The following is a 20,354-nucleotide window of genomic DNA, read 5'->3' as shown; positions in this document are numbered from 1 at the left end:
GGACTACACCTTCGCTCATAATGTTTGGGCCATACACCACACTCAATTCACAATGAATTTCAGCTGCTGTGTAACTTTTCGACCACAGAAATCTTATTACACCATGCACTTCACACTTGGCGGGATTTTCTATCACGGCGCTCATGTTTTTACGTTGTAACAAAAGAACGCGCAATCGCATGATGCTCTCTCAAGCTTTCAACAACAGTCTGGACTTTGCTTAGAGAAACAACTTTCTTTTTCTGCAACTCAAATAATATCTAGCTGGTAAGAGGATCAATGACGATCATAAACCTAAATGGTTTAAATCACAAGCAACTGTCTAGGATGAATCAATACAAAAGCCTGTTCCACACTATGACAAGTGTTTAAAAACTTATGAGACTACTATAGGAAAACAGGTTGTGTATTCACTATTCAAACAGGAACATTGTGTAAAATTTGCACACTTAAAAAATCTTGTTTGTTTCAATTTTATTGTTCTAAGAATTACCACTTTTAAAATTGTTGGTATTGTTTGCCTTACATTCTCTTATTAACACAAAATAAAATATAGAATCAAGAGCATCGTCAGGAAAATCTGTTGAAGGCTATAACAATGTCCTTTTTTATAGCTAACTGCAATATAAAAGAATTTAAGGGAAGAAATAAAAAAAATTACAAAATTTGTATATTTTCTAAAATTATTCTATGACATCTCCTGAAAATTTTGGTAAAAAATATGATCAGACTTCGACAGCAGGAATTAATTCAAAAATTAATTATAACATATTGATTCCACAACTCATTTTCTAGACTTTTGCAACTATAATAACGAAATTAATCATATATGTACTGCATTCAATAAGCTGGTGTGCTTTTCTGTCAGCTGTTGGTACAGTAAATTCTATTTTAAATAACTTGGTACACTTTATTAGATGAAGAAATACTTTCATGGTAAACCACAGGATCCGAATGAGTCTGTGAATCAAATAATTGGGAATCGTTGGCCATAAACTGTTTCAATATAGGAAATGTAGCTAAATGTATGATTTTTAAAAAGGTGAGAAAGATTGTTGGGTAGAACTTTTGAAATGCCATGAGAAACCCAGACTTGGGCAAACTAAAAAAAATTTAGGGCCTCCAATGTTGCAAAAAGAACTTGCCAAGCTTATGTAAGTGCCAAGAGGAAGATGGAGAGTGAGTAGGATGACCTGGAGGATTCAGATGTTCCAGTTACCTGTTGTTTCTATTTTAAAAATATCCTGTTGATCTAATGTACTGTAAGTCCCAAGAGGAAGGTGAGTGGAAAACCTGGATGATCACGATGTTCCAGTTATCTGTTAATTCTATTACTAAAAACATATCGTCAAGCCTATGTAAGTGCCAAGAGGAAGGTGAAAGGTGAGTGGGATGACCCGGAGGATCCCAATGTTGCAGTTATCTGTAATTATTACTACTTACTATTACAAATAAATGTTTACTATCAAAGTAAATGAAACTTTTTTAAATTAATTAATTTCTTAAATTAATCTAAAACAGCTTAAAAACGCTTTTTCTACTATTCATAGCATAGCAGTTTATAACAGCTGATATGTGTTTAACAAAAATCACTTAGAGCAACTTAGTACTGTACTGACTTAGTTATAAAATCTTGATATTTACATTAATGTTTATCTTCTATATCCTCCAACAATGCTGAATTTAATGCCATGCAAATTGTATTTTAATTGTTTTGTAAGCTGTAGGAATTATTACAACTTTACAACGCATTGCTAATTCTGAAATTATAAATTTTAGTAGATTTTGTTTTCATTAAAAAAAAAGAACACAAAGATGATCACTAAATCAAAAGAACTAAGTTATACATAGTCAAATTAAACAGAGTCCTTGCTGGATGATCCTGTTTCACACATTGAAACGTTCAGATGTGATAACTAGTTGGCAACCTAGCTGGCGGTGGCACTGCCTATGTTTACAACCTTTTTCACTATACTAAAAATTACTTTCCAAAAATAAAACATACTGTATTACCATAAAATAATACAAATAATCTTCGTCTTGACGTTCAAGTTCTTCATCGTTGCACAAACCGTGAATCGGGAAATGGTTTTGAGCATTAAAAATAATCACGCCTTCCAAGCTTCTATCACAATCACTTATATCAGAATTGCACTATCTAATAAAAAAGCAACAAAAGAATCTCAGCCTTTTACAACCATAACGATCGATTTAACAATGAAACAAAAACAAACAACACACCTAACCTCGTGTTTAGCAGCTGACTTATGTAAAACTTTGACAAAATGTTCCAGCAAACAAGTGGTCAATTCAGTGTTGCCAGTAACAAAACAAAATTAAATGTATTATCTTCTTAGTAAAGAAACCAGTAAAGACCATGACAAAGATATCTGTCAGATATTTTCAGAAGTAGAACGGGCAATAACAATAAAGAGTTGCTAATTGTAGAATAAGTAACTAGCGCGTAGCTTTGCATTCAATCTTGGAGTGGATGGAACCAGCGTGCATGTCTTTCCCAATATCTTCATATTATTTTGAACATTACACCCAATGAAATACTCCTTCACCATTTATTCTCATTTTTGCGCCTAATTTACTTAATATGAGTTTTAAATTATATGCAAGGAAATTCCCTTTTGTCATTCCTTTCTACCCTCTTAATGCACTTAATATGACTGGAATTTACAACAAAGGAAATAAATCTTATCATATATTCCTACATTAATATTGAAAATATACATTTATCAATTATCACTATATTAGTCTATCATGGGTAATATATTATTAAAAATTGCATCCAAGATTGTTACTACTACACTGACACAATATGCAAATAAATGTTACACAGTATTCTTGAAAACCATTGTTAAGATGATTATTTGTTTGACGATATCATAAGTTATAAATGTCAGATACTCAACTGACCTTAATTCTCCTGTACTGGGGGTGAAGATCACATTGACATTGTGACCCAACTTCCAATGTTCTTGTGTAGAAGACTTTTTCAACATTATCAGGGTGCCTAGAGAAATGGCATCTTCGATTCCATTGCTTTTACAAAATACTTCACCAATCACTTTTGGTAAATTTATTGAAGTTTTTTTTACTAACCCAGCATTGCTGAGTCTGAATACATTTTCTGAAATATATTCATTACCATCTTCTTCTTTATAGGAACCAAAAAGTATCCTTTCTGCCATTATATTTATGAACCTGTGAAAACAAAACAATGTGTATCACAAGAGACAAGCAATAAATAATTATAAGGACCCTTATCAAAAGGCTTTAAATTCAACTAATTTTGCATAATGGTTAATTTTCAGTACATAGTTGTAAATTAGAAAGTCCTTAAATACACATACAGAAAAATCCAATGTGTTTGGTTTACTGAGTCAGTTTTCTTACTTGACCCTCTCCCGCACATAAGACTTGAATAGATTTGTGTGACTGCATGTCAAACTACTCAGATCAATTTGCTGTACTTTACTGACTTGAGCTAATATATACTGGTAATATAATATAGTAGTATCTTTGTAAAATACTACGATAGACGATTTGGTAGTAAGAGAACATTCTCTTGTCTCTTATGTTATTTAAAATGTTTATTTTAATGTAAAATTAAAAACAGAAATACTGTAGTTGTTTGATTGTGACATCATTATAGAGCTAAGTGGTAGTTGAGATGTATGTAGCGATGTCTCAAAGTATAAATATTTTAGTAACTCCAATAAAGTAATCCAGACAACAGCCTGCATTGCACAGTATAATATTGCTCAGCTATCCATATATCCCCTGCATGGTCTCGTAAATAAATAAAAATTTATTTTATTATGAAAGGTTGTTAGAAGTTTGTTTTTGATGATGGAAGGATTGTGAAGGAAACAGGATTTTTCTGAACATCCCTTATGTGCCGGGATTATTGGGAAAAATTAGTAAAGAGTAGGTAGAAAGTATATTAGAATTATGTTTTAAACACACAACACTAATAGACAAAGATTCGTAAAAACAAAACAAAAAAGTAACACACAGGAACCCAAAAAATGTGTTTACACTATAATGTGTAATTCTTATAGGGGATATGTAGGGAAAACAAAAAGACCATTAAAGAAAGGGACTAACAGAAAAATAGAAAATTGCAAATCATTGTTGGTTCAAAGACTATCATGTGATTTGGGACGAATCCAACATAAAACATTGGAGAAGCTCAATTTCGTTTTAAAGGAGCTTCCTACATTAAATTAGCAGATCAACCAATCAGTAAACCATCAGTCGAAATTATGCCGATTTGGTTGCCTATTCTGAAAAATTAACTAACAAGGAAATCTAAAGTGTCTAACAGATTAAACATTTGTTATAAACCAATGCAGACTCACAGTATAGTTTTGAGATGTTCATCTAGAATGAACCAATGATAAGAAAGCCTAGCCCGATTTTGGCTGCAACCTTGTTTCTGCTGTGACAATCACCATTTTCTGTTGCTTCTGGTCACTTCTCTGTGGTTGATCATTCAGTGCAGACTTATGATTTGACCTGTATTCTTTAGTTCAGTTTTAATAATTAATCTTTTGAGTTTATTAAGTGCATGTTTTAGAGATGTGTATATATGAAGCTAACATAATGACATGGTTGTTGTGATTCCCAACTTATGCGTGTCACAACACTCTGGTGTGATTTGTTTATGTTAATCTAGAGTATTATTTATAATGGGAAAGAAAAGTTTTTAAATTTGCTGATGTTTTACCGTAGAGAGGATGCGATTTTGGTTGATTGACATCTTTGACAACACATACTTAATACTTAATGTAGTGAGTTAGTTGACTGACATTGTACTGAACAATGTAATATTCACTATAAACTCCACTCTCCGTTTCATCCATGAAGAAAAGCTAATGGATATCACTGTTATATGGCTTTAGTTTTCACATCTCAATGGCGAACTTCAATATCAAGTTTGACGGCCTCACCTCGGCAAGGCAACAAATTAATCCCCTAAATTTTGTGTTTTAGAGGTTCCTCTGTTTTAGAGCTCTTAAACCATTAATTAAGCGTTCCTTGTATGACAGTTTCTAGTTTTTCTTTTCAGAAACTTTTGTCACAGAAATAAATTGAGAATTTGTTAAGAATAAAATAATTAGATTATCTAACAGTATCAATCAGAAGAACTTACTGTAACTGAGCAGGAAGTGTAATATTTGTAGCGGATAAAATTTTAGCTTGAATGTGTACCAGATTGTGTAGAATACTGAATGTTGTCCATGTTACATCCAATGTAATAGTCATCTTCTGAAAGAATCCATACAAACAAATCAATTCATCAATCAAAATTTTATTCTTCATGTACTCCTTTTAAGGTTACATAACATTGATGCCTCTAATATTATAAATCCTATAAATCTTAAGGTCACTTACGTACCATACTAATGTAACCCATCAGACTGGGTGCAGTTTAAGAAATAACTGGTCACTGACACATAACTCACAATAACTTAAATACTCCCAACCCTGTATCCCTGACGTTAAACACCTGTCTTTACCCATGTCTTGTAAAAATACCATATAGAACCATACATTACTGAGACACAAACTTCCTCACAATATTGAGATACACATAAATCTCTGACTTAACAAGCGTACTCATTCAAACAGTTCCTACCAGTCATTCGATAGATATTTACTCATACACACAAACCCTAACCCTACCATTCATAAACAAGTTCTTTATTCAATTTAAATGATCTTTAGAGTGTTTAACAAAACATTATAAATAACGCTATAACAACATAATGAACACAAGCATCAACACAGAAATCAAAGTAAAGCATTAATGGCGTAGAACTGTTAATATATGGTTTGATTTTATAAATCGAATAATAAATTGTTGAGAAAGTCATCTAAGTTCAATCTACTTTGAAATGTTAATTTTGTGATGAGCTGATGGGCATATTTAGGTTGTTTGTACCTAATGTTCACAATATGTTTTCTATTAGTATCACTGAATCCATGCGGCACTACAGGTTGCTCTGTTTATATGCATACCTGTGTTCCATCAACCCTGTTCTTTGAGAATTTATTGATGAGTCAATGTGATCTTTAGGGCATATATTGCATTGAATTCGATCAATGATGTTGTTTTGATTCGTAGGAGAAGTCTTTAGACAAATATTCAGTAGTATTTTTATAACTACTTGTAAATATTTTTTTAATGTAGCACATGTTGCTTACTAAACATCTGGGATTGTTGCAAGGGTGGGATCCTATTGTTATGTTTTATTTATTCCAACAGCCAGTGCCTTTTACAACTTATTTCATAAGAACAAATTTACAAAAAATATTAAAATAATTATAAAATATTAAAATAATTATAAATATTCTAATACAGCTAGAAGATTAGCAGCAAAACTTTGCACAAGCAACTAACAGAAATAAATTAACAGCCACAATAAATTATACAATACAATAAATTATACTGTTCATAATATAAATGTTGCAACCAGCATTACAAGTCATAAACTAATTTAATCATGTACTAATAAAATTTCCAGTTTGATTACTAACAGATATACAGAAAAGCAGATTAAATAATATAATAGATTCTAGAAAAAACACACATACATTTACAACCAAACGTAAGCTATAACTATGTTTTGTATGTATATGCTTATTGTATTCAGGTAATTTGGATATACTAAACTATTGGTTTTCTTAAATGTGCCTAAAAATATTATTATTTGTCAAATTTAGTCTTTTTCTTGCAATGTACAATGATTAAGCGTTCAGTTTGTAGTTTAGAAGTTTGTGAGGATAACCCCTGTTAGAAAACACTGAATTTAAACAAAATGTTATAAATATGGCTATAAGAGAACACATACATTTATTTATGCGCACACGAACACACACATATATTGAAAGTTACAAAAAGAATTACATGCACATTGTTTTAGAAATTAATCGGTACAAACCCAGTAACAAAAATTTTCCTACGTTTCATCATGGACTATTGAAGAAAGTATAAATAACGTTAAAGATCAGTGGCGAACCCAGAAACCTTCTCTGAGGGGTGTCGGGAAGATAGGTGAGTCTGGGTGATGGAAAACACTGCAGATCAGTAGAGGGGTCAATCAGTATTTTGAAAAATTAGGTCCTAAAACCGTTATTTTGTAGTACTTATGAACCAATAAAAGTGGGCAAAGATCATGTCAGAGTGTGTAAAGTTCACCGTAGACCTACTCTACCACTTCTCACCAGAAACCTTATACAGGAATAATTAACATTTTCTGCAACAAATACGGTTTATGAGAAGTGTATGTAACTAAAACCAAATGTAATCACAACAATAACAAAATAGTTGAGTTTATTTCACAAATCAAGACCATAGCTAAATCAAGATGTATACTCTTACATTAAAAAACATAGATATCAGAATTTGAAAGTTGACCACAAACTAACTTATAGACTTGATTATTTCTGTGTTTAAAAATATAAATCTGTTTACTAACAAGAACTTCCCGTTAACAACAATAAATACAGGGTTTGGTGCTTTACAACCAGATTTCAAATTTGAACATTCATAAATCGGAAACTTGTGATTTGATTAAGACCAAATAATTATGCAAGATAGATACTACAGCTGTACTATAATTTTGTAGGAGTTATTATTAAATTACCATCTTAACTTATATTCTTGACCGGATGATCCACACAATGTTGCATTGATTATGTTATAGAGATCTTAGATTATCTCAAGTGCGTAGTTTTGTAAACTACTATTTTAAAATTTTTTAAACAGATTAAATTGAGCAGATTTTTAAAAATTTACCATAACTGAAAACTGTTTTTTTAAATGCACAAATCTCCAGACTGCCCAGAACAGTGTTAACTGATGCCTAGTGACAACGAATTACAACAAACTAAAACACAGTGCAGAACTGCTCAAAGCTCGGCAACTGAGTCACTTCTGTAACAACTGACCGCGTCGGAACTACTGTATTGTCACCTGGTGTTTGTTCCGAAAGTACAAGTTACCGCAAACCAAAAGTACCCGATACAGATTACCTAACGATGTGTCCTTGCTAAAGATAGCACATATAATTTGAAAATAAAGAAAAGATGCACTAAATACAACCTGTTGGAATGTGCAAGACACTTAGAAATCTGTAGAGTGTCACTGTATAAAATGTAGGTAAAATACAGTCTTGTGATACTGGGGCTTGAAAAGATAGACATGTGTAGAAATATGTTAATTATTGAGCAACTTACATCCCACAATACTTGAAGCTGGCCCTTGGTGTTGATTCTCACAGATATACTGGGCTTGTCTTCTCTCAGCCTCAGCACTACTGCTGATTCTGAATCAACATATATCTTGAGATGTAAAGGATTTTCAAAATCTATTAATTGTAGGTCCTCTTTTGTAAATGGTTGTATCCATTGGGGTTCAGTTAGTTCCTGCAACAATTTTTATTCTATTTATGAATCTCATCTAAAAATTTAGGTTAAAATTAGGCTTTAAATTCATTATTATATTTCATCTACGTGTAATGTAATAATGTATTCATAATATTACCGTATATTTATTTAATATTATATATAAGTGTTTACAATTTGAGAATATGTCATATCACTATCATAAATCACATCTAAATGTACAAGACGTAATAAAAATGAACAACTAAAAATCAATTTGATAGTATTGAATTAGGTAAAACTAATTTTAATATCAAATTGACAATGTAATTTTTAGATGAAGGATAATCTTTTAAACACACATCACAAACTTTTGCTAGCTTAACCTTCTTATCAAAAATATAGATGTCACAAACATTTTTATAGCACAAATTTCCATGATGTTTTTTGAGATTTCTGGTATTAAGGTTCCCTTACATTTGTTTTATTATTAGTCCATCTAGTTATATAGTACAGTGTGAAAGAGTTTCCTTTCCATTGCTTTATTTGTTCATATTTAGTATTTATCTAAAATAATTACTTTTGCTAAGGGGAAGGGCAGCACTGATTACAACTCAATCAATCCAACATGATGTTATTGAAAAGAAAAAAAATACGAGGTGAGTTCAGAAAGTAACTAATTGTTTTCTATTACACAAGAAAACTACTTAAGTGGCATAAAAGCACATACTGGCATACAGATGCAGTCAACTATAAAGAGCAAGCACAGCCGGTCATCTGACCTTGATCTAAACATTGTGTTAGTCAGCTGCAGGCCCGTTAATCATCAAATTCTGTACTGAGTGTTCAAGATATTTTTGTTTTGTACTAAAAAGTTGGTAACTTTCAAGTTGAGACTAATATAAAAAGATGATAACGCCTTAGGAGAAAAAGCTTTGAGTGTGATAGAGATAAAATAGTGATATGACAAGTTCAAAGATGGCCGCACTTCATTCGAGTAAATCTTGTACTGGAAGATTAGCAACAAGTACAAATGATGAATCGAGTTTGCGTTTCAGTGATGGAAAATCAACTTATATTACTGTCCATGAACTAGCTAAAAGTATTTATCAATAGTGATTCAACTTATTTGATTTTAACTGAAAACCTGGACATGAGCTGAATTGTTGCAAATTCTTTTTCAAAGAACTTGTCAACAGAACAAAAGAAGTTACGTGTTAAGGTTGTTCAGGACATGTAAGAATGCACTCATAATTATTCTAATTTTCTCAAAACTGTCATAACATGTGATAAATCGTGGGTGTATCACACACAGAACCAATGGTCTTTGGTATGACACAGAAACCAATGTGCAGTCTTATCTATGTAAAAACACGCAACATCTTACTTTCGGAAAAAGCACATCTAAATCAAGGTCATACTGAATGTTTTTGTTTAAATAATGGAATAGTTTATCAACTAAAGGTAAGTCGTTACTAAAGAATAATTCTTAGAATTTCTATATTACGTGTGCAGTGTGGCATAAAAGTCCTGATCTGTGGACCACAAAACCTTGACAGCTTCATCAAGACAAGAATTAAAGTTTGATTTCAGACCAGAAATTATGAAATACAAAACAATGGTGCAACTGAAGTGAATTCCAAAAAAACCTTCAATACTTGCCTCTAAAAGTGACAGGAGTGATGGAATAAATTAAATAAATGACATCCATTGTGAAGGAGGTCATTTTATAAAACATATATATAGATGAATACATTTAACATGCTTTTTCTTTATAAAGGATGGATAATTTTTTAATACGTATCTTATGCCTTTGTTATTATATTTCACTTTATTCATCAAAGAAAAACAAAATGTAAGAGCAAATTACAAATTAATTTAACATTAAATTAGTAAATATGCGTAAAACAGTTGCACAACTTAAAACATAAACAGTAAATAACTTTAATCAATAAAAATAACAAAACTTAAACCCTTTAAATTCGTCCAGCACATTGAACCAGTTACTACGAATATTCTCTCGTTCTTCATGGGAACAATAAATTCATCACTCAGATGTATGAAAAATCACTTAATCATTGAAAAAATATCTGAAAATAACCTATATTAGATATATAAATAAGTAAAAAATAGCTGTTAAAAGCTCCATAGTTTTAACATATCAAAGTAACTAAACTTGTATAAGGATTATGATCAACTAGTTAGTTTGGATATGTAATATTTAAGGTAAATTCATAAAATTTTGTAATTGTTCTAACATGAAAATAAAGGAAAAATCTAATATTAAAATTGTGGGAACTTCTTAGGAAACTGAACATGAAATTACTAAAACAAAAGTTTATATTTTTCTACAACTTTTCCTTCATAAAAATCCTCATTAAATTTTATCTCAGCAAATGACTTCTATTAAATGAGCCTAAAGTACTACAACTCTTTATAAATGCTTTCTTACCTCTGGCACACTTAGAGGAGGTTTTTTTACAAATTTCTTTACCTCTTTATTGACTTGATAGATGAATAAAGACTTTGTCACTTTAGGTTCTTCCTGTAACAAAGAATTAACTTGTTGTACTGCTAATTGGTCAACTTACATAAAAAAGTGAATAAAATACTGATTATAGCAAAGCTGTACCGTATATATTATATGCGTTTTGCACTTTTAAATTGATAATTTCATCTGTGCAGAGTCTTACTAAGCGACTTGTTTAGGCACTTCAAACTGAAGCCCACAAATCTAACTAGATAACTGGATTTCATTAAAATTCAGATGTGATGGCTATTGAGGTTAGTGCTTGTTGGCTTGATTTTGGAGCGGTCTTCTCAGCAAAGCTACAACAATTCTTTACTACTCCTCTAATGGAATCTTGTTATAAGTGAAATTCAATCCTAGTATTGAGTACTACCTACTTCGTTTTACCAACATACTGCAATGCTGACTTGATAGTAAGTTATGTATTGGGTTGTGCCTTGTTTGAGAATTGGATTGAGTTTTTCTATAATTACCTGCCTCGTTTCACCTATTTCTTTTGGGACCAGAAAGGCTGGTAATGAGTACTAAGACCATAGACTTATATGATTGATCCAAAAGTTTGTGATCTCTTCATTTCTCTTCATTTGTTCCATTTTTAGTGGGGTATAATGGTATTAATTAACTCTAAACACATAATCAGAATTTACTTGAATTGTATATATATATATCAATATGTATTCTCTTCATGTGAAAATAAAAAACCAAATATTGGTAAACTCTTTTTATGAATTTTCATATGTCAGCATACTTCTTCAGATAACAAAATGTATATAAATATTTACAAAATCAAATAATTAAACTAACTAAATAGAAACAAAAAAAAGAACTTAAATAGAATAATAAACAGGGGAAAATACCTCACAGCTGATGTTTCATCATAAACACCAAAGAGTAAAAAATTTTGAAATTAACGAATGTTCAAACCTAAAGGAAATTTTGACCTTAAAACAAGTTGGTGAGCAGTTTCGCTCCTTCTCAAATTAAACCTATTTAAATTTTCGTTGGCATACAATGGAACATTATTGATGCCTTTTAGTTTGTAACAGTTTTCAATTTTGTCCTGATTATGTTATGATTACGTTGTGGTACGTGCAAAATTATGTCCTCTAGTCAAAATTTTAGTAGTAACATAACCAATAAAAACGTATCCAATTAAAGGAACAATTGATTGTAATTCAAGTAATATAATATATCAACTAAATTGTAATTTTTGTAATAAACAATATATTGGCCAAACCTCTAACCCTCTCCGTATCAGAATGACAGGTCACCGTTACAGTATTGTTCATGGAGATGACAAGCCCCTCGCTGTACATTCCAGGGAACATAATCAGGACAAAATTGAAAACTGTTACAAACTAAAAGGCATCAATAATGTTCCATTGCATGCCAACGAAATTTAAATAGGTTTAATTTGAGAAGGAGTGAAACTGCTCACCAACTTGTTTTAAGGTCAAAATTTCCTTTAGGTTTGAACATTCGTTAATTTCAAAATTTTTTACTCTTTGGTGTTTATGATGAAACATCAGCTGTGAGGTATTTTCCCCTGTTTATTATTCTATTTAAGTTCTTTTTCTTGTTTCTATTTAGTTAGTTTAATTATTTGATTTTGTAAATATTTATACACATTTTGTTATCTGAAGAAGTATGTTGACATACGAAAATTCATAAAAAGTGTTTACCAATATTTGGTTTTTTATTTTCACATGAAGAGAATACATATTGATATATATGTATTGAAGAATGCTGTCTGGACAGTAGACAGAGCAAACAGGCACAAGTGTGCTCTCCAATTATTTGTATAAACTTAGTGGTTTTTTAGAACTGCAGAGGAAGTGTTTTACATCAAAGTGTAGTGTTTACAAGCAGCTTCAAGTGTATGTGAGTAGTTTTAATAAAATCTGTGAATTAAATTATTTAAGGACAATTTAATCAAAGTTCTTTGCATGGAAATACAAGAATGTTAATTGAATACAGATAAAGAATTATCAGAGATAAGACATCCTGACCTCTGGCGTGTGAACTGAGCTGGGCTAAGACTGGGCCTGAACAGGTATCACTGCCAACTGTCAACTACATCCAACTTTGTTTACAAACAACTCACATCCTTGGAAGGGAACTAATTATTATACCACTAGCTTTAATCAATGATCAAGATGGCGGATAATACGGACGTTACCTATTGCGGTGCTTGTGATAAATCAGTTTTAGGGACTGATTTAAAGTTTTTATGTGGTGGAATATGCAATAAATTTTTTCATATGTCATGTGTTAACCCTCCAAGTGATGATTAAACCACTTCAAAGTGCTAGGCCATTTTCGAGCATATGACATTTCTTTTTTAAACAACTTTTTATATACAAACATATGTTCAAATTGCATGTATTACATATGGTTTTTTACACAAACATATGTTCTATAAGATCAAGTAAAAATAAAAATGCTTATCTTTTATCATAAAAAAATCTGGTACTGCTAACCGGTTGTGTAGTTTTTTATATTTTTATTTTTCAAAATCCTTGACGTATAGTTTTTACAAAATGTAGTAGTCCTAGTTCTAAAAATATGCAAAATGTTCCAAATATAATGCTGAATAAGAAAAATATCACTTCTTAACCTTTTGCACAACATATCACAATACTAATTGGTAAAAAACAAAACAATGTTTTTTTCGCAGAAATTTTACTAAAATATTTACCACATCAACAAGTGGCAGTTAGTAGGTGGATAGTGATTATTGCCTCAAAATAAACACATATTTAGTTACTGATATGAGTAAAAGTAAGAAAAATGACAGATAAAGTATTAAAAATACAAAAAAAATGGCTTATATACATTAGACTAAAAAAAATTAGTCTGAGTCACTCTCTGGTGGGGGTGCTGCTTGCATCGCTATCATTTCCACTCAAATCGTCATCAAAACAGCGCCTAATGGCACTTGAATTACTAAGTTCACTCATAGCACAAATAATTACTCAATAAACAATAATATAAGTCACTTACAAATCAAAAGAACGAAGCAAAACAATAACGTCACAGAGCGTCGGCCGCGAGACGACCGTAACAGACAAACACGCATCGAAATCAGCTGACTATTCTTCTTACTCTTCCTCGTAAACTTCTGAATTACATAGTTCTAATTACGTTACTTGATAGGGAATTTATTCCTACATGTAGCCTTATAAACCACGTCGTTATTGAGCGAACCGTTCGTCTGTGATATGAAAAAACGAACATATCGCACAGTGCGATAGTAGCACTTTGAAGTGGTACGAATATATCGCACAGTGCGATAGTAGCACTTTGAGGGTTAATGTTTCAGCAAATGATTTTGAAATGATTAAGTCAGTGAGTAAATATGTTCAGTGGATATGTACCGGTTGCAAAGATAGGTTAGAAAAGATGAGAAACCATGTGATTTCTGCTGATGATTATTTCAATATTCATGACATGGTAGGAAAACTTATTGGACTTGTTAAATCGGTGATGTATGATAATGTACATATTAATAAAAAGTTAAACACTATATTGGAAAGTGGGGATGGTATCACCAAAAAATCAACGAGTGTTCCAGCATCAATAGGCCTAACCGTTCCTTCACAAGAACAGTCGGCAAAGGACGTTAATCGACCTTTAACGAGATCAAGAGTTAAAGAGTCAATGAAGTCAGCAACTGATGGGGGAAATAGGCCCAACAACTCTAATCATGACAATAATCATGACAGTAACACCAATAATAATCCTAAGGGTGTAAAGTCGTTTAGTCCTAGTAAGTCAAATGGCAATGTTTCAATTGAAGGAGACGTTTTTCTTGGATTTGAAGATGAAGAAATCTATGGGGGATCTGGTTACGAGAAAAATAAAGAAGTTTTCCCTTCCTTACGTGAGAATAAGTGGGAACTTTACTCTTCCAAGAAAAAGAGAAACTCCAGGCCCAATGTTAAGCCTATTATTGGTACGAAGAAGAGTGAAGAGGCTAATGTATGGAAGCTAAAAGCTATTGGAAGACGGAGTTGGATATTTATATCTCGTCTATCGCCTGAAGTTCAAAAAGAAGATTTAGTTAGCTACTTGGAAGGAGCCGGTGTTTACAATTCAGAGTGTGTCGAGTTGAAAACAAAGTATGATACTTATAAATCATATAAAATTGGTTTGCCTTTGGAGTTGGCCTCAAAAGTGTTAAATTCTGAGTTCTGGCCAAGTGGAACACTAATATGTGAATACAATCAGCCTAAGCCTAAAAATAATAAGGTAAGGAGTATGGTTTTTTTAGGCAAACCCAAACTGTAGTAAATAGCAAAGTTTGCACTATAGCCAGGCCAACTGTAAGAAAGTTTAACCTAATTGTTTGGAACTGTCATGGACTGAGGGAAAAGTCGGTCTCAGTTGAGGCCCTTGGTCACACAAACAATAGTGATATAATTTGCATAACGGAGCATTGGCTCACTTTGGACGAGATATCTCTTTTTAAGTTGCCTAACTATGTACTGGCATCTTCTTTCTGTAGGACAATTCACTCACATGGTGGTTCGGCTATATTTATTAAAAATAATCTAACTTTTCATGAAGTACCTTGGATTAATAAGTTAGCTGTCGAATTGCTCTTTGAAATATCGGCTGTTTATGTGGACACTTTAAATGCTCTTGTTGTTTGTTTATACAGAGTACCTAACACCACGGATATTGACAGGTTTTTATTGTTATTTGATGATCTATTGCAAACTGCTTCCCATGTGAACCATGAAGTGATCATCTGTGCTGATTTTAACATTAACTTTCTCGAGACCAAGGACAGGAACACTGTGGCGTTTAGTAACTTAGTTGGAGGTTACGGGTTGAATATCATGTTGAATAATTCAATTACACGTCCTGGGAACATCAACAGGGGCACCTGCATAGACAACATTGTCACTAGTGTTCATCCTGATAGATGGACGGTAAAGGTAGTTCCTACAGTGGAGTCTGATCAATTTGCGGTGTCAACTTCCATGGAGCTGTCTACAGTTTCGGAGGAGGGTAGGACAACGTCTCTTACTAGGTTGGTTCAAGATAAAGAAACTCTTACCTTTTTGAGAAATTTGAATACCATGAACTGGTTACCTGTTTACAGCTATTCAGCTGCTAGTGATAAGTTTTTGTTGTTTTTTAATTTATTTATGTGGGTAGTTAACTTAACTTTTCCAATTAAAACTGTCAAAAAAAGATCTAGTGTAAGTTCTAATATTAATAAATGGTACTCTCCTGATTTAATAGCTCTTAAGGAATCCTGTCTACATTACTATTATTTAAGTAAGGATACAAATTCTCAATATTTTCTGGATGCATATAAAAGGTTGAAAAACATTTACCGCAAGGAGATTAGATTAGCTAAACTCAGTTATAATAATTCATTGGTGGCTAACTCTTCCAACAAACCTAAACAACTTTGGAACATTGTCAAAGATAACCTCTCTGTCAATAGTAAGGCTAAAGCCAATACCAATAATAGTATTAATTTAACTGCTACAGGTTTCAACAATTATTTTATCAACAGTATTAATGATCTAGTCAGTAATATACCAAATAGTATTTTTAATGTTAGTTTTTATCTGTCAAATGTTTATAATAATGTGACTTCTGTTTTTTCGTTTACTCATGGAAGTGTTGAAGATGTTTTCTCAGCTATAAATTCTTTAAGTAGCAGTAATAGTCAGGATGTCTTTTATCTCAATTCTAAAATCTTAAAGATAAGCAGTTATTATATTTCTGAAGTTTTATGTAATGTTATTAATTCATGTTTAGATGTAGGTTATTTTCCTGATAAACTGAAGATAAGTAAGGTGATTCCTGTTTATAAGAAGGGCAGTAAGGATGAGTATCATAGTTTTCGACCTGTGTCCCTTGTACCTGTTTTTTCGAAGGTTTTTGAGAGGTTAATAAGCCTACAAATTATTAATTACTTGGAACGAAATTGTTTGCTTTCAGCCAAGCAGTTTGGTTTTAGAAGGAATCGCACCACTTGTGATGCGGTTCGTGCCTTTCTTCAGGCTTGTCTGGATGGCATGGAGAAGGGGCTTTGTGTGGAATCAAGGTTCTTTGACCTTTCAAAGGCCTTTGACACAGTGCAGCATAAATCACTGTTGGTTAAGCTTAAACATATGGGTTTTGATCAGATGTCTTTGTCTTTCATTGAGTCCTATCTTAGTAATAGAACTCAGTGTGTGTTTTTTAATGGGTCGTTATCTAGTTTTAGGGATGTTGTTAATGGTGTTCCGCAAGGATCTATTTTAGGACCACTTTTGTTTATCATATATATTAATGATCTGCCAGCTATTTTAGATGATGATAATACACAGTGTCACTTGTATGCTGATGATATTTGCCTAAATGTTACTTGTGAAGAAAAAATCACTGATATTTTTAATTTTAAGATTGGTTTACTCTCGGATTGGTGCAATGTTAATAGTCTGTCTTTAAATTTAGAAAAGACACAAGATTTAGCAATGTCTTTAAATAGATGTAAAGAGATTCAGTCTGTTAAGTTTCTTGGTGTTCTGTTGCAATCTGATTTAAAATGGTTCTCTCACATTAATTATATTTTACCCAGGATCACTAGAGGTATCTTTATGTTAAGAAAATTAAATTATACAGTTTCTAATGATGTTCTTCTTCTAATTTATTATAGTTATATACATTCTTTTTTAATGTATGGTGCCATCTTTTGGGCCAACTGCTCTTACTCTCATTGTCTGTTTGTCTTGCAAAAGCAGGCAGTTCGATTGATTTGTAAAGCTCCAACTAGATCCCATTGTAAGAATTTATTTATTAAGTTACAAATTATGACAATTCCATGTATCTACATTTATCAGTGCCTTATTTATGTAAAACAGAACATACATCTTTTCAAATCTAATAGTGATTACCACAGTTATGAAACTAGAAATAGGCAGGAACTAAGAAATGATTTAGTATCCTACAGTACAACACAAAATAGCTTTAAATATACTGCCATTTAAGTTAAATAATCATCTGCCATTATACTTTAAAAATCTACCATCGAAAAGTTTTAAATGCTGTATTAAAAGATTGTTAACAGACAATAGTTTTTATAGTGTTGATGAATTTTATGCTATAATTAGTTAATGATTATTTTATTGTATTTTTGACTCTGCCTGTACAATTATGTAATGATTGTTTTCTTGGCAATAAAGAAATGAATGAATGAATGAATGAATATGTATATATATATATGCCTCTTTCTACTCTTTTTGAAACTCAGTTAGACCACTATGACAATCTTGTGCCTCTGACCGATTAATAGAAGTTAGCCAATTCAACATAATTAGATGTTACTCACCTGACAGTCCAGTATTCACAAACTCTGGACTCTTGAGTTCCGAATATATATCATCACTATTGTGCAATCATATGGACAAAGGAATTGGTGGTGCATTTATATTCTTTTATTAAATACTTAGTGGTTGGATGTTCCATATGATTACAGACCATACTTCTTTGAACTGGAACAACTTGAAAAAGAGAAGTGCCCGTTTACTACTTCCCTCGAGTGCTGTTTCAAAAAACTTTAACCCTTCCCACACGGCAAACGGATATATCCGTTACACCTAATTTTGACCGAAACGCGGCAAACGGATATATCCTTCAAAGTATATTTTGTGTTATTTAATAAATTTTAGTTGCCGTGGAATCTGCTAGAGTTCAAGGGAGTGTTTATTACTTGTTCTGAAAAGCAGATGTTACAGTTTGAACCTCATTGGCGCGTCGCAGTGGTGGGAGGGCGTGGCTTTGTCCCTCGTGGCGTGATTTAGCCTCAGTCTGCGGCGAACCATTACGCGGTAAACGGATATATCCCGGCACGGCATATTTTAGTGTTTAACGCTGTTTTACCATATTTCCTTATTTACTGTCGTGTTCCTGTTGTATTTAGCATTATATTATCTTTTTATTTTGTTATTAATTTATTTGTTGTGTCGTTATATGCCTATACTGTTCTATGCAATGGCAAATCATGACGATTTTTTGTAAAATTTGAAAATTTGTTAACCACCACTAACTAAAAATAAAATTAGAGTTGGTAAAATGTAAATAAAATTTTTAAGTTAATTACGCGTTATGAGTCAAAATTGAAAGATAAATTCCACGTGGGAAGGGTTAATATTACAATGAAGTCTGTAGTAGGACTCTGCATTCCTACTGTGATTAGTGCTCACCAGTTTACTTGGACTGCTGAGTTTCTTTGTTCAGCTACTACATTGGCAAAAGAGCTATGCTGTACTGCACTCCTTATGTTTTATTGGTTATAGTCATGTCTGCAGACTCTTCATACTCTTCATGATTCTATTCTGAGAACCCAGCTGGCAGTACTCAATTACTAGTGATGGCAGAACACCAAAGGAAATAACTCAGTTTCCTTATGATTTTTCCTCATATATTAGTTGATAGTTTAATTCTATATAATGTATATAATTATACTAGGTTCATTTCTCTAGCTCACAGTATTTTGCATAAAAATATGACACCATTGATATTATTAACAAATAAAAAAACAATACATATTGCTGGTGAATGAAGTATAACAAACAACTGCAAAGCGTAGTTCAGGGGACTGGAGGGCTTTCCCCCTTAACTGTTTGATAAAAACATTCCTATGGGGTGTTATTATTCCCCAAAACCTATTACTTTAAGATAAAATAAAATAAACAATTTTATGTATGTTTTGTTTTAAGACTTAAGATCTTGGTATATTATTCAGGAATGATAACTTTGCATTAGTAACTTCCTTCCAATCCTATGACTAAACTAAATTTTGGTAACTTCAGTGAGCTTGAGCATTGTATCATGATACTTTGAAGCTCAACCAAGAATTGATTTGGTCCCTTAAATTTAATTATTCAAAAATAACAAAATTTATTTTCAATTCAAACTTTTGTAACTTTTTATAAATATTGTGAATATCATAGAAATTAGTTAAAATAATATTAGGCATACATTTAAATCTGGCATTATTTACTAGCTAATTAGTTTAAATAACCTGCATGTTGTTAACCTTAAGAATTTCATTACAGCTATAACCTGATTGGGTATCCCCAAAACCAACAGACACATAACTTTAGAGAAAGTAAATACGTTCATTAGTTAACATTCGTTATAGCTACATACAAATAGTGAGACATGCTGTCACGTCGTCTATATTTAGACATTCCATATTGTTATAGGCTATTCTAGTTCAGAAAATACCCGCTACGTATCTTTCCTGTAATGTTCACTGGTTATAAACTTGTATTTAAGAATGTAGTACTTATTGCTGATATAACATACAAAATTGTATTATTGTATATTTATAGTATAATATCATAACTATATGTAATTAAGAACAAATCCTAAAATTTTGAGTAATTAGGATAAAATATGCCAGTACATT

The 20,354-nt window shown here is 31.8% G+C and overlaps 1 protein-coding gene across 1 annotated transcript in view; it reads right to left on the bottom strand.

Moving 5' to 3' along the window:
• LOC124369843 overlaps window positions 1-20,354 on the bottom strand; it is a 337,436-nt gene that overhangs the window by 4,455 nt on the left and 312,627 nt on the right. The window contains exons 17-20 of the mRNA XM_046827974.1: window positions 10,856-10,948; window positions 8,257-8,445; window positions 5,168-5,283; window positions 2,926-3,213 (exon numbers count right to left, since the gene is read on the bottom strand). Of these exons, the coding sequence (XP_046683930.1) occupies window positions 2,926-3,213; window positions 5,168-5,283; window positions 8,257-8,445; window positions 10,856-10,948 (686 nt within the window). The remainder of the gene's footprint in view (window positions 1-2,925; window positions 3,214-5,167; window positions 5,284-8,256; window positions 8,446-10,855; window positions 10,949-20,354) is intronic.

The sequence above is a fragment of the Homalodisca vitripennis genome, chromosome X, assembly GCF_021130785.1.
Source record: "Homalodisca vitripennis isolate AUS2020 chromosome X, UT_GWSS_2.1, whole genome shotgun sequence".
Classification (NCBI taxonomy): Eukaryota; Metazoa; Arthropoda; class Insecta; order Hemiptera; family Cicadellidae; genus Homalodisca; species Homalodisca vitripennis.
Note: the sequence above shows the minus strand (reverse complement) of the source record. Positions and strands in the feature narration are given on the sequence as shown.